Source organism: Muntiacus reevesi, chromosome 5 (assembly GCF_963930625.1).
Source record: "Muntiacus reevesi chromosome 5, mMunRee1.1, whole genome shotgun sequence".
In the NCBI taxonomy this organism is placed as follows: Eukaryota; Metazoa; Chordata; class Mammalia; order Artiodactyla; family Cervidae; genus Muntiacus; species Muntiacus reevesi.
The window spans coordinates 96,292,696-96,306,932 of record NC_089253.1 but is presented as its reverse complement, the minus strand read 5'-3'; the positions used below and the strand labels follow the sequence as shown (position 1 = coordinate 96,306,932).

The following is a 14,237-nucleotide window of genomic DNA, read 5'->3' as shown; positions in this document are numbered from 1 at the left end:
GGAGGGGAACGTCTCTCGTGTTTGGCACAACTAAACCCCTTTGACTGTAGCGAGATTGCTGCAGGCCGTGGGGTCCCTCTTAGCACTCCACCCCCACCTGCAGGGAGCTAGTGAGAGGTCCTGCAGGCCCCCCCAACACCCCCCTTACTGCACAAGGGGACACAAGGTGTTCAGAGACCCTCTCCCCTCCAGCCTGCCTCTCCCTTGTTTCCCTGTCTCTCAGTCACTTCCTACCCCACCTACTTGTCCCCTCACTCCTCATTCCCAGCTTCTCTTCCCTCCCTGATGGTCAACTCTGCTTCCCCTCCTCCCTCCCTCCTCAGCCGGAGCCCAGCCCTTCTTTGGGTGTCCGGGGTCACTGGCAAGGACAGCGCCCACCTGTGGCTGCATATATCATAATAGTGCCTACTCCCCTTCATCCCTGCCGACCTGCCTGCCTGGTGGCCGCCAAGGACGTGTGTGAGGCACAGAGACAGATCGTGAGGGGGCTGAACAGTCGGATTTTATTATCAGTCTGCAGAGCAGTCCTGTGGTTCCCACATGACCAAGAGTACAAATTCTGAGTACAAAGTCGTGCCCACGTGCACCCACCCACACGGAAATCCTTTAAGGATCACGGCGGAGACCCCTACCCGCCCCACACAGCCCACTGTGAGCCCCGACCAGACAACCAAGCAGATGTAGGGCCTTTCGGCCTGGCTCTGCCCAGCCCCACGCCCATCCTGGCTGACGCTTTCCTTCCTATGAGGATACACCTTGAGTTCCGCCTTCACAAAAGGCAAATGCGGCCCGGCAGCACCGGATCTGAGAAAGCCCTCTACGCACAGCACGGGGCGCCGGCTGGCCGAGCCCCGCCATCTACAAATATCATAGAACCCCAGCAGTGGGGACTTCCCAGAAGTCACTTGCGGAAATGCAAACATAGAGCAACCCCATAGGGTCAGACATTTGGCAGAAGACGGGCCCGATTGTCCTAAATGACAAGGACTCTGCACACATTCTCTGAGAATGACTCTCCTGCTGGCCGGCCAGCCTGGAGAGAGAGCCTTCCGGAGAAGGGGTGCATCCAAGCCTGAGGCCGCACAGCCGATGGGAAGGTTCTTCCACCTCCAGAGGAACGCCCAGGCCCTCTTGTCCTCGGGGCTGGGCGGCCGCTCGCGGGTCTCGGCGGTCACCAAGGCCGCCAGAGGCCACAGGCGGGCTGTCGCGCAGTGGCGTTAGCGGCGGCCTTGGCAGGGGCAGGCGCGGGTGTGGGGCTGGGCGCCTTGGGCTCCTTGGAGGGCACGGCGGGCGCGGCCGGGGGTCGCTGGAAATGGTACAGCAGCTTCATCTGCGTGTCGCTGGCCGCGTGCAGCGTCAGGAACTGCACGGCCTCCTGCAGGCACCATGAGTAGCCTTCGCTGTAGTCCTGGTGCAAGCTCTTGGGGCCGGCGGCGGCGGCGGCGAAGGCTGCGGGGAACGGGGGCCGCGGTGAGCCGGGCCGGGGGGTGCGGGGAGCGGGGTAGCGGGCAACTGGGCCGGGGGCGCAGGGAAGGGGGCAGGGTGAGGGGGGCGCCGGTGAACGGGGTCAGGGAGCGCGGGGCGGCGGTGAGCCGGTCGCGCGGCCCGACTCCTGGACGCAGGGCGGCTCACCTTTGCTGTGTTTCAGGTAACTGACGGCCATCTCCAGGATGTCGGCCTTCTCCAGCTTGGAGTTTGGCTGGTGGCGCGCGAACTCCTGCTCCAGCAGCAGCTTCAACTGCTCGATGCTGCTGTTGATGCGGTCGCGGCGCATCTTCTCCACCACCGGTTTCCGCAGCTGCAGGCGGGAGGAGGGGGCGTCAGCCGGGCTCGGGCCACGCTGGCGCGGGGGCCGCGGGGACCGCGCACCAAGCCGGCCGCGCACTTACTCGGTTTTTCTCTTTGGGGCTGAGCAGCTCCACGGCCACGGTGCTGGGAGCCATGCCTGGCGCGGGGAGAGGCGAGGCGGCAAGGCGGCAGGAGGCGGAGCAGGCGCGTCCCGGGCTGGCGCGGACCCCGGCCCCTATATAGGCGCGGGCGGCGGGCTGGCGCCTGGGGCCCGGGTGCCGCGGCCGTTCCCACACTCTGCGGCCAATGACGGCGCGGGCCGCACAAAGGCGCCGGCCCATTAGCGCACGCTAAATTGCCTGTGAATTGGCGCGGGCACAATGGGCGCTCCCCGAGGAGCAGGTGGGCCGCGCGGCACAATGTCCGGGCTGTGGGAACGCGCTCGCCCTCATTAGCATCCCGGGGCCTGATGCTGGGAGCCCTGCGCCTCAATATGCTGCCTTTTCCCAGGCCGCAGGGACGAGGGCGGGGGGCAGGAAGGAGCGGCGCCCTCCCCGCCCCTCGCCTCCCCAGCCCCCTTCTCTCCCTACAGCCCCCTCCCCAGCGACTCTGCGCCGCTGGCTTGCAGAGGCCAGGAGCGCAGATACGGAGAGAGCTCTAGAATGTACAAGTGAGGCAGCTTCCAGATGGCTGGGTACCCTCCCAGGCAGGGACCTGCTGCCCTCAGGGGAGGGGGAATGGAGGAAGCAGACACAGCCACCTCCCTCTGCTCAGGTGGAAGAGGGGCTCTCAGCATCAGACCTACTGGCCTATGTGGCAAGTCCCCAGGCTGTCACCTGGGACATGTGACTTAAGAGCTGGAAAAGGGGCTGCTGCGCCTCCTAGGCTGGGCTTTGGGTCACTTCAGGGAGCCAGAGTCCCTGAGATGCCTTCCAGGAGCTTCTGTGCCCCCTCCTCTGGGGAGCTAAGGCTTATCAGGCTGTAGCATCTGGGGTGCTCTGACCCAACAGGTGGCCACCATGGCCCCACTCCACCCCCATCTGGATGGGAGTCTGACCCTGGCTGTCACAGTGGCTCCAGGCATGCTCCTTACAGGTGTGTGGTCACTGCTCCCATGGGACAGGGGGGAAAGCCTCAGTCACATGCTGTCCTATTCCAGCCCTGGGGGCACCTCTAAGGTCTGCTGTCCTTAAGCATTTTGCCAGTGGTGGGGAAGGGGTGCCAGGAGGCAGACATGAGGGCCTGCCTGGAGCCCACATGAATGCTGTACCAGCTCAGACCCACTAGTGCCATGACTGATCCTGGTCCCTGGTCAGTCCAGCTGAGGGTCAGTGATGACTTGGGGGCCAGCCCTACCCTGGGTCCCTAGGGGAGTGGCTGCTTGGAGCCCCCCTCCACCCAGAACAGTCACTGTCCTCTGATTCTCTGCAGCCAGGAATCCCGTTCTGTAGGGACTAAGCGAGGGGGTGGGGCTGGGGCTGCCTTCTAGGGGCAGGGAAGGATCCAGGAAGGTCCAAGGGGTAGCAGGGCTTCAGTCTTGGGAGCCAGCAGTTGGCATCAGGGCGCATTAGCTGGAGTTCAAATCCAGGAGCACAGTTCCCTGGACAGCAGCCACGTCCGAGCGCGGCTGGGAATCACAGGGCCCTAACAAAGGTCTTGGCAGGGACTCGCAGCTTTGAGTGGCCTGCTTGGTGGACCTGCTCAAGAAGTCCACAGCACAGGAAGCCTTTGGTGACCCAGAGAGGGGCCCATCCAGGAAGCAGGAAGATAGTGGGCAGGCTTGGCTCATAGTCAGCCCAAGACAGCCCTGAGAGCCCCTGGTCACCCCTGGGATGGATTAGGTGAGGGTCTCTGGGAGTGGAAATATCAGGTGACTTTGGATCGAGATAGAAGGCAGCTCAACTTCACCCTTTGGCACTTGCTTCTCCCCTGAAGCACTTCTCCTGAAGGGGACACAGGCCCAGGTTGGCTGTGGGAGGCAGGTGACCCTGAGGTTCCTGCCTTGGGCCTGGGCTCCTCTTTGAGCAGGGGGATCCCTGCCACAGATATCTGGCCATTTCTGGTTGACGCCAAAGGGCAGAGAGTACCTGGGCAAAATGGGGGTGGGTGTGCGGAGGACACGTGCTCTGTACTTTGCTCCACAGCCTATTTGGTAGCTCCTACAGGCTGCAAGGGGGACCTGGTGACACTCAGCCAAAGTAGGGCTTATGCTGGGCGGCTGGCCTGCTTATGGACTCCCTGGGGGCCAGGTTGTGGGTGGAGAGCAGAGTGGCTGAGTCTCCTGTGTCCCCATTCCCACACCCTGCCAGCCCAGCACCCGGTGCCAAGGAGGAGCTTGGCCAGGAAAAGGGAACGCAGGAGTAAGGAGTGGGCCCTGACTGTAGCCCACGTATGCCTGACTGCCCAGCTGCTGGCAGTGGCGCCCCAGAGTCCTGCCCAGAACTGAGAGCAGCACCCAAGTTGGGACCTGTCCCCTGCCCCCCTGGCTTCAGAGGGGCAGTTGGCTGGGGGCGTGTGCCCTGCCCTGGCTGCCTCCCCCAAGCCAGCTTTTGGCCCAGAGGAGACACGTGCCAGCAGAAGTGGTCCGGCCCCCACCACCCCAACTGCATGCCCACCTGCAGTGGGCCGGGGTGGAGGTGAGGGTGGCGGGTGGTCCATGGGGAAGCTGCCTCCTCCCTCCCTCCACCCCTTCCCCCTGACAGGAGCAGCTTTGATCCAATTTTGAGTTGTGGGAAATATGAAATGAATGGTGTTAAATCTCAGCCGGGCCGGATGAAAGGCTCGCTGGCTCCCTCCCCGCGTGTGGGCCAGATGGCAGCGCGGCCTCCGAGGCACACGCCTGGCCTTTGTGGGCCGCTTAACACTGTGAATGGGGCCAAAGTGTGGGAAAGTCGCTGGGCTCCCGGCTCACACGTCCGAGGTGAGTGGCCCAGCAGACTGGGGGGGCTGCCAAGGAGGGAGGGTTTGGGGGCAGGGGGAGAACCCAGGGCTGCTCCTGGCTGGCAGTCTTAGCGCAGAGGCAGCCCACGGTGTGGAGGGGGTCAGATCTTCGGCCTCGGCAGCCCCCAGCAGCTGGGGAAGAGAGAGGGGAGCTTGTCTTGCCCCCACCCTGAAGAGCACAAAAGTCTGGGGTGGGGTATGTGGGAACAACCATTAAGACACCTTGCTGTGGATGTGGGGGCTCAGGCCAAACACACTAGCTGGGGGTGATTATGTTAGAATTCAGTAATCTAGGGCCACAACCCACACCCCAAGTCCACCCCTCCCAGGCTGACTGCAAAGCCAATAGCACCATGGGGAGGGCGTGCTCCAGGGGCATTTGCTCCCTGTGTTCAGGGAGGTCTTCTCGTTGGGAAGGCAAATGGTGCAAGCGGTGTGGAAAACAGTGTGGCAGTTCCTCCAAAGTTAAACAGAATCACCACATGACCTGGCAATTCCACTCGTGCTCTGTACCCAAAATAATTGAAAACGGGGTCTCAAAGAAACCCTTGAACACACACGTTCACAGCAGCATATTCACAATTACCAAGAGATAGAAACAACCTGTGTCCATCAATGGATGAATGGATAAGCTAAATGTGGTTCATCTATATGACAGAATATGATCCAGCCTTAAACAGGGAGGAGGTCCTGACACCTGTTACAATGTGGATGGACATTAGGACACGAAGCTGAGTGAAATGAACCAGACACAGGAGGACACATCCTATGTGATTCCACTTCTCTGAGGTCCCTGGAGGAGTCAAAGGCACAGAGACACAAAGTAGGAGTGTGGGGGCCGGGGGAGGGGGAAGGGGTGGGGAGTGTTTGATGAGGATGGCGCTTTGATTTGGGAAGGTGAGAACATTCTGGAGACATGGGGACAACTGCACAACAACGTGAATGTCCTCAATGCCACTGAGCTGTGCACTTAAAAATGGTTGAGATGGTACTCTAATGTTATGTGTACTTTACCACAGTTTTAAAATATATATAAACAAGGAGGACTCCATGATGAAGAGCCACACATTCACTCCTGCCCAGCCTTGTATTTGGCCCCAGGCGACTCTGCCCCGGACCTCCCAGTCCCCTGCAGGCAGGACTGGTCTGGAGGGGACACTGCCATACCCATTGGCCTCTGTCCAGCTCCAGACTGCCCCTCCACCCTGCCTGGAGCCAGATTCCCTAACAGGTTGTGCCGTCCACAGGGCTGTATGAACCCCCAGTGTCTCAGGTACAGGAGGGTTTCCTCCTTGGCGTGTGGGGAGTGGGCAGGCTGGGGCAGGTAAGAAGCAAGGCTGGCCTTCTGGGAAAGCAGGGACTCCACAATCCACAGTGGTGCCCCCACATCCAGGGCCACCACAAGGACCCCAGGCTGTGCACAGGGCAGAGATGGGTGCCCCCTGGGAGTGTTCTGTGCCATGGCCCTCGCCCTGGGCCCATCCAAATGCAGCAAGCGCTGTGCTGCCTCCTACTGTCTAGTGGCTTCCAGCGAGTCCCCAGCCAGCCCTCCATCACCACCTGGACCACCTGCTATGACCCCTGAGGGAGCACCCAGGACAGCAGGGAGGCACCTGGCTCATCTCCCCAAGTGTGAAGGGACAAGGCTGCCACTCAGAGTCACCCCCAGTCAGGCAGGCCCCTGAGGGCCCTGGATGGCCAGAGCCTGCAGGCTCTTGAGTCTGTCGAGGGGTGGGAAGGGCATTGGGGTCTCTCTATGGGGATCCAAGTGGAGCTGGATGGGGATAAGAGTTTCAGTTTTTCAGGATCTACTAAGCACCACACAAGGAACAAAAATTTGCCTTCTTAGGACTGCCCAGGGAGGGGACTGTCCCTTCCCTGTTTGACAGGCAGCAATCAGGGGGTCACAGAGGTTAAATCTTGCCCACGGTCCCATGAACTCAGGGACAGCTAACATGATGGTGATGGTGGTGATTCCACATTTTTGAGCATTTATTACTAGGTACGAGGCGGGGAGAGCCCACAGGCACACCGAGAGGTTGCTGAGGCCACAAGGAGGGTGAGGGTGGGAGCTGGGACTTGGACCTGTGGAGTTGGGGTTGGGGAGGGGAAGGAGTGCAGAGTCAGGGCTGGGGGCCTGGGGTGCGGACCTGAGTGGAGCCTGCTGTGGAGATGGGACGGGGGAAGGCCAACATGCGTCCCCCTCCCTTACCCCCGGGTGTGTGCGAGGGGGCACATTGATCGCTCCCTGGATCCCCTGGCTGGAGCCACGCTCCAGATGGCGGGTGGCCAGGACTCTGGACAAAGGGCGGCCGCAGCTCCCAGGCAGGCTGCGAGGCACGCGGGCTGCCTTTGTGGCTTGAAGGCGGAGGGTCCAGAGTGTGGGAACCCCTGGCTACGTGGCTGCACTGCGGTGGAGGCGCTCTGGGGGAGGAGTGCTCTGGGGCCCTCCACTGTCTGCTCTCTTCCACCCTAGCTCCCCGCACCCCCAGAAGCAGACCAGAGAACTGGGTGTGAGAGAGGGCTCTTCTCCCCTCTTCCCACTGTGGATGCTTCCCTCTCCTTCCCTGGGTCAGCAGACACCTGGATGATGCACCTGGCCCGAGAGGGGACTGAGGCCTGGCCCCTGTCCTGGGGCTGGGGCGGGGCAAAAATTGGGTTGGGAGAGCTTACACGTAGGAGGTCACTTTGAGGGAGTAGTTAGCCCACCATGGAATTACAGGGAAGAAAGAATGTCCACCTGACATTAGCAGAGAGGTGGGGAGAAGCTTCCCAAATGCTGAGAGTTTGGGGTCAGAAACTTAGTTTTTCTTCTGTCTGCTTTCTTCAGATTTTCTGGAAGGAGCATCAGCTGCTTGTATAATTTCTAAACAGGTACATTTAGGCTCGCTCAGGGCCCCAGGGAACATGGGGCGTCTTGGGAAAAGCTTGAGACACTGACATTTTTCAGAAGAGCCCTGGATTTAGAGGGCTGAAGAGAAAGGTGTGGGTACCAAGGGAGGACTTCCTGGAGGAGGCGGTGCCCAAGGAGGTCCTTGAAGGGAGACTGGCTGTGTGCCTGGTAAGGAATTCTGAGAAGCTTTATCCAGGTAAAGAGATTGGGAGGATACGGACTTGGGGGTGAGCCAAAGCAGGGATGGGAAGTCTCCAGGTCTGGCTGGAGGAGGCTTTCCCATGTGTGTGACATGCATGTGTGCCCTGGCATGCACACCCATGGATGTGCACCCATGCCTCGGGTCTGGAGGTAAAGGGCCTGGCACTGCCCCCAGCCCCTCAGCCTGGCTCGCTTCCCTTGGTGGGTCAGTGTGTGTACGCACCTCAGGCGTCCTCTCCTCCCTCCTGCGGCTTGGCATTAGGGGCCCCAACTGGAGGAGGACCCAAATTGGGCTACTCTGGGTGCCCCCTCCTGAAGCAGGTGAACTCGGGGCTCCGGGTGGGTGTGGGAAGACCTTGTCTGTTAGCAACCCGCGACCTCAACTGTCCGGGGGTCGGTGCCCTCCCCAGGGCAGCACCATGCCTCACCCAGGCCTGCAGCAACATTTAGAGGCAGGAAAGATTATCCCCGTCTCACAGGAGAAACTGAGGTGTTGAGAGTGCCATGGTCCACCACCACCCTACCTTGGGCTGGGCCGTGGTGCCGGGCCACATGGCGGGTCAGCCAGCCCCCCGAGCCCAGAAGGGGCTGAGGGTTCAGGGTGACTGGGGAGGGTCCTCTCTCCAAGCACGACACTCAGAGCTCAGGACCAGTGCTCCCAGGTTATGCTGGACCCGGGAGGTAGACTGGAAGTCCGGGGATGGCGGGCCAGGAGATGCTTTCAAACAGCAGGAAACCCGAGGCCCGGGGTGGACGGGGCACACAGATGCCTCCTCCTGTCCCTCAGCCTGGAGCCCCCATAATAGAGGCCAGGTTGCAGAAAGGGGGCCCCCAGCCCTCTCCCCAGGGCAGTTGGGGTTCCACAGACAGCTTCTTGGCCAATTCTGGGTGCTGCTGGGCAGGGATTCCAAGGGTACCCCCTTTTGCTCCAGGACAGAAAGCAGGCTGCAGGGGGTGATTCAGGAAGTGGGGGCCGTCTGCCATACTCTCTCCACATCTCCTCCTCCAGTCAACCTTTTGACTGGAGGCTGGGCCACCCCAGCTCACAGGGCACTAAAGTAAAGCTGGCATTTCCTGAGCGCCCACCGCATGCTGAGTCCCAGAGGATAGGCTTGGCATCTAACTCTGGGATCCAAGGATGATTATTATCATGTCCATTGCACAGATGAGGAAACTGAGGCTTCAAAAGAGGAGGGGTCTGACCCAAGGCCGCAGACTGAGCCAGACAGCCAGGACCGTGCAGCTCCTCCTGCCCACAGGTCAGAGGAGGTGGCAGCTCCAGGGGCTGAAGCAGGAGCTGGCAGCTTTGTCTTCTGCACTCCTCTCTACCCACCCTTCGCTCCTGCTAGTTTCACTCCTGTGCCCTAAGGCCGCAGAGCCCCTGCCCAAACCTGCTTCTGGGGGTCAGGCTCTCAGCCCCAGGCTCAAAGTTCTCCAGGCTGGGTGCCCAGAGAACCACTGAGACCCCCATCCAAAGTGGGGTGGTTTCCAGGGGCACTGCTGGGGGCACAGACAATGCCCTTCTCGGCTCTCACTCCGGGTGCTGGGTGGGACCAAGTTGCCCATCCTGTGGTGGGGCAACTCTGCAGCCAGCTCCCAGTGTCTGTACTGCCCCTGCCTGTGTAGACACAGATCCCCCACCCCTCACCACCCAGAAGATGGTCTCCTTCCCTTTGGCATTTCAGTAGTACGCTGAGGGGAGCTGGTTTTGGGGGAGGAGGGACTGGGCAGGATGGGGACAGAGTGCGTCCAGGCCGAGGCTGGGCTCTGCTCTTGCCTTCTGTGCCTCGATTTAGGGCTTTCTAAATAAGATGGGCTTTCTCTGCCAAGACCACCTGAGGCAGGGGACTGGCTCCAGGTTGCTGGAGCTAACTGAGGGTGGCCAAAGGGGGGCTGGGCCAGGTCATAAACCTGACAACTGGATCAGATTCTGGAATCCCAGAGCTTGGACCCTCCCCAGAAGTTGCCCTTGGATGGCTGCCTGGCCTCCCCCACCCCTTACCCCCTTTTCTCATCTCATCAAGGTTATGCTCTATCCTGGGGTTGAAGCAAGGTAGGTGTCCAGAGATCTGAGGGACCCCTGCATTCCATGAGGGGGTGGGGGGTCAGCCAGGGACTGTAGATTTGGGGGCCCCCTCCCCCGGATTTTGCGGACCAAACAGGCCCCAGGTTCCCAAAAGAACTGCCCGGCAGACTTGGCAGACAGGAGCACATACCCGAGGCTCCATCAGCCCCTACTTCCTGGGCTTCAGTTTTCCAGGTGTAAGGTGGTGGTGGTGGGGGGGAGGGGGGAACAGGGGGTGCCCACAGGGACGCGTGGAGGTGGGCGGTGGGAAAGCGCGGGAGCCGCGCGTCTCACGGCGCCTAGGGATTAGGGGCCGCGCGGGCCCACGTGGCCGCGCCCCGCCCCCGCCCCACGAGGCCAGGGCAGGGCCAGGTCGCTGTCCCCAGCTGGTTAAAAACCCCGCGGTGTCAGAGAGCAGCTCGTTCCCAACCTCTGAAAGGCAGACAAGCCCTTTATTGCTCTATTATAACGCGGAGCCAGATGGTCTTTTGGGAGTTGCCCCCCCTCGCCCCCCCGCGGCCGCCCTCATTCATTCAGGGGCAGACCCCGTCGCTAATGCCGCCGGGAGGCTGGGGGCGGGGGGAGCAGGCACGCTTCCGCGGCCGCCGCGCAGTGTGGGAACCGCCGGGCAGTGCGGACCCACAGCCCGCCCGCGGGGAGGGGCACCGATGGGCACGCACGGAGCTCCCGCGGGGCTGCTCACGCCCGTGGAGAGCTCGCGGGCCGGGCTGGGCGGGAAGACTCCTGGCGGCCCTTACCGGGTAGCCTGAACCCTACCGTGCCTCAGTTTCCTCATCTGTAAAGCAGGGAGGATGCCTGCGCCCACCTACTAGGTTTTGGAGTGCTGCACAGGGGCGGGTCGCGGCCTTCCACCATTTTCATGCCTTCCGAGAAGAGCGCTGTTACATGTTTAAATCCTTGAAAAAAACATCCGAAGAAGAAAAATATTTTGAGACACGTGAAAATGAGATGAAATTCAAATTTCAGCATCCAGAAATAATATATTACTGGACCACAGCCAGGCGATCCCTCTGCTATTAATATGAGGAGTGCTGTTCTCCTGGATGGAGGCAGACCTGAGTGGGTGAACCACAGACCCCTAAACCCTGACATATTTACTGTAGGGCAGGTTCGCTCACCTGCAGTCAGGAACAGCACCCACCACACGGTTGCTGTGTTAACTGCTATTCTTACCTGCTCCCCCAGCCCCAGCTCAGGGATAGGTCTTGCCCACCCACTCCATCCCTCTTGCTTCTGGGGCTGGTGTGGGAGCTCCACTCAGAGGGGACACCTTGCTGAGGGTGAGGGTTTTCATGGCCACTGTGAGTGCCAGGTTCCTCTGTCCATGGGATTCTCCAGGCAAGAATACTAGAGTGGGTTGCCATGCCCTCCTTCAGGGGATTTTCCTGATTCAGGGATCACACCAGGGATCGAATTTCAGTCTCTTAAGTCTCCTGCATTGGCAGGCAGATTCTTTACCACTAGTGCCACCTGGGAAGCCCTCATGCCCATTGTACAGGTAAGCAAACTGAGGCCCAGTTTGTGGCTAAGACCAGACTGGACCCTGGGTTAGGGCAGATGGGGCAGCAGAAAGCACCACGGTGGTCACTCAGCTCCTAGACCCCACTTGCATGTCTTCCACTGCCTGGGGGGGATCTTCCCCTTCATAGCCATTGGGAGGAGTCCATGCCCCCCAGTACAGGTGCTGTTGTGCACCACAGAGAAGATCCGTATTGTGCTAAAAGCACCCAGCTCCACCCCATGCCCCCTGCCCGGGCTAAAGTTAGTTTTCACATGGCTGTCCCCATGGGCTCACTGGGGGCCCTAGGCTGGCTTGTCCCAACCCCTTCCTCCACTGGCAGCCCAGACCTGGGCCTCAGTGTCCCCACTGATGGTTGGATTGGTCTTGCTGATCTGTAAGGCGCTCGCCTGCCTTGTGCTTAGGTCACTGGGGGCTTGAGGGATGGGAAATACAGGGGGCAGCAGCTCAGAGGAAGGGGGCTTTGGGCAGGCCCATTGGGGCCTGCCTGATGTTGGATCAATTATGGGGGGATGCCAAGGAGACCTGCAATTCTGGGGCACTGAGTTTGGAAATCCGTTCTCTTTGCCTCACTGGGCTGACCCAGCCCTATCCCCCTACCCTATGATGACTGAAAGAAGAAAAGAATCCAGCTCTGTAGGGACTGTCCCAGCCGGGACCCTCTGCTCCCAGGTATTATGGGGATCACAGATGTGAGGCTCCACATCCTTCTTGGTCATTCCTCCCTGATCCCTGGACCCTCAGTTCCTTCCCATTGCCCCCACAGGACCCCTGTCCTGATGCCAAACTACTTCATCAGCATTCCCTGTGGGTACCTGCTGGCCCCCACCTCCTGCAGACCCAACGTTATAACTGGCAATCAGAGCCCAATGCCAGGGGCTCCAGGCTTCCAGCCCATTGAGGGGGCCCCTCAATGAGGCTCAGCAGTGGCCCAGGGCACACTCCCTGAGCCACTGGGCTGGGGAGTCTCCTTGGACCCACTCAGTGGGGCAGGGAACACGATGCCCGGTTCACAGGTGAAGGCAAGTGTGGCCAAACCAGTCTTGGGCTCCACTAAGCCAAAAGTTTAGTGGAGGGGGCAAAATCAAGCCTGCCCACTCCCAGCTACTTAAAGTGGTGGTTAAATGCCAGGCAGAGTGCCCAGAGCCTGGCCATGGGGTCTCCGCTCAGGTAGAGGTGAGGGCTCCCTTCTCTGGTTGTCCCTAGGTCTGGCAATGACCCCATCTTCGGTGTCCCGCCTCTAGCCTCTGGGACTCAGACGGCTCCTGGTCTCAATCACAGGTGTCCAGCTGGCGACCCCCTGGGTTCACCCAGTAGCTCTGGGCCCCATGGGGCAGCTGCCACCTACCCTGGAGCTCCTCGGTTTCCCTGTGTGTGGAACAAGACAGAGGGAACCCCAGTGGTCTCGCTGGCCCTGTGGACCCCCTTAGTTGAATGCTACTTGAGAAAGCCGGGGGGCCTGTGGACAGGGGGCCTGTGCTGCCCAAGCTTGATGCCGGCTCTTGGGTGGGGCTTTTTCTGAGCAGCCGCCCCGCAGCCCTGCCCACCCCCAGTCCGCGGGAATTTGGGTGGGAGGCCCGCTCCGGGTGGCTTCCCACACCCCGCCCCCTGTTGGGGACATTCATCCAGCACAAAAGGCGCGTGCCCGGCGACAAACTCATTCACAAGGGCTGCCGGGCTTTGTGTGCGGGGCTGCGGACCCAGAGGCCATCTGGGGAGCAGTCGTCCCAGCAGGGCGGGGCCCCAGGCTGCCTTTGAAGGTTGAGGAAGCAGCAGTGGCTGGAAGGCCACACATCTGGCCTGGCGTCACCTTCCTGTCCCACAGCCCCCAGGGTGTCCCATGCATGCCCCAGCCTGGCACTGCTAGGATGACGAGGGGGCAAGGGGGATGTCTGCCTCCCCTCCCCAGCCCTTAGGATTGCTACCCTTTGGATGCACCCATCAGAGAGCCTCTGGGGGCAGCATGGCCTCAGGACAGGGCTGTGGGCTCAGGACTCAAACCCAGGCACTGCGACTACTACTACCACTAGTAGTAGACCTCAGTTTCTTCATCTGTAAAATGGGACTAACAACAGTCCACCGCAGGACCATGTTGAGGACGAAGGGAGGGGATAAATGCAGAGTATTCAGGTGGCCATGTAGGCACTGCTGGTACTAATGCCTTTGTTCCCACCCACTCCACTTGGTTCCATTTCTTGGGTTGGTGATCCCTGCCCACATCTGGGCCACATGAAAACCACCTGATGGAACAGGAAAAGGCCAGGTGCAGGGCCAAGGAGCACCCAGGATGACGTGACCTCAGCAGTAGTGGGGCTGGTCTGTTCTCTGTCCAGTAGAGCACAGGTGGGCCTGCCTCCGTCTCAGGATTCCAAGCAATTCCAGGGAGAAGCCACATGTCCTGCTCAGTCTGCATGCCATAGGCGCTAAGTAAGTGAGCCCCACTCTCTCCATTCAGGCCCCCTGACCTCCACCCTGGGCCTGCCCTGAGTCAGCCCAGGGTGGGCACAGCCCCAAGCATACCCTTCTGCTGACCAGCCCCTGATGGGCCAGAGACCTGGACAAATCCGAGGGGAGAGCCCCGAGGGGCAGGGTGGGGGGCTCCCTGAAAACTCCACCTCACGTGGCAGGCGGTTCTGAGCCTGGCAGCTGGACGGCGGGGGGCAGGGAGCGGGGCGTCAGGGTTTCCCCCCGCTCAGGGATCCTTCCTGTCCAAGGGGCTGTGGGGCCAGGGCTTAGCGGACAGGACCTCTGCGGAGGCGCCCTGCCCCCACCCCCGCTGGGAGGGATGTCCTTGAGAGGGTGTCCTGCAG

At 61.0% G+C, this 14,237-nt stretch overlaps 1 protein-coding gene across 1 annotated transcript; it reads right to left on the bottom strand.

Annotated features, from left to right (window-relative positions):
* Positions 1–1,125: 1,125 nt before the first annotated feature.
* Positions 1,126–1,943, bottom strand: HES5 (hes family bHLH transcription factor 5). The gene is made up of 3 exons (XM_065938386.1): positions 1,890–1,943; positions 1,633–1,798; positions 1,126–1,449 (listed from the first exon to the last, which is right to left on the bottom strand). Exons 1-3 carry the CDS (start codon positions 1,941–1,943, stop codon positions 1,172–1,174), a joined length of 498 nt encoding a protein of 165 aa, XP_065794458.1. The 3' UTR covers positions 1,126–1,171.
* Positions 1,944–14,237: the final 12,294 nt, after the last annotated feature.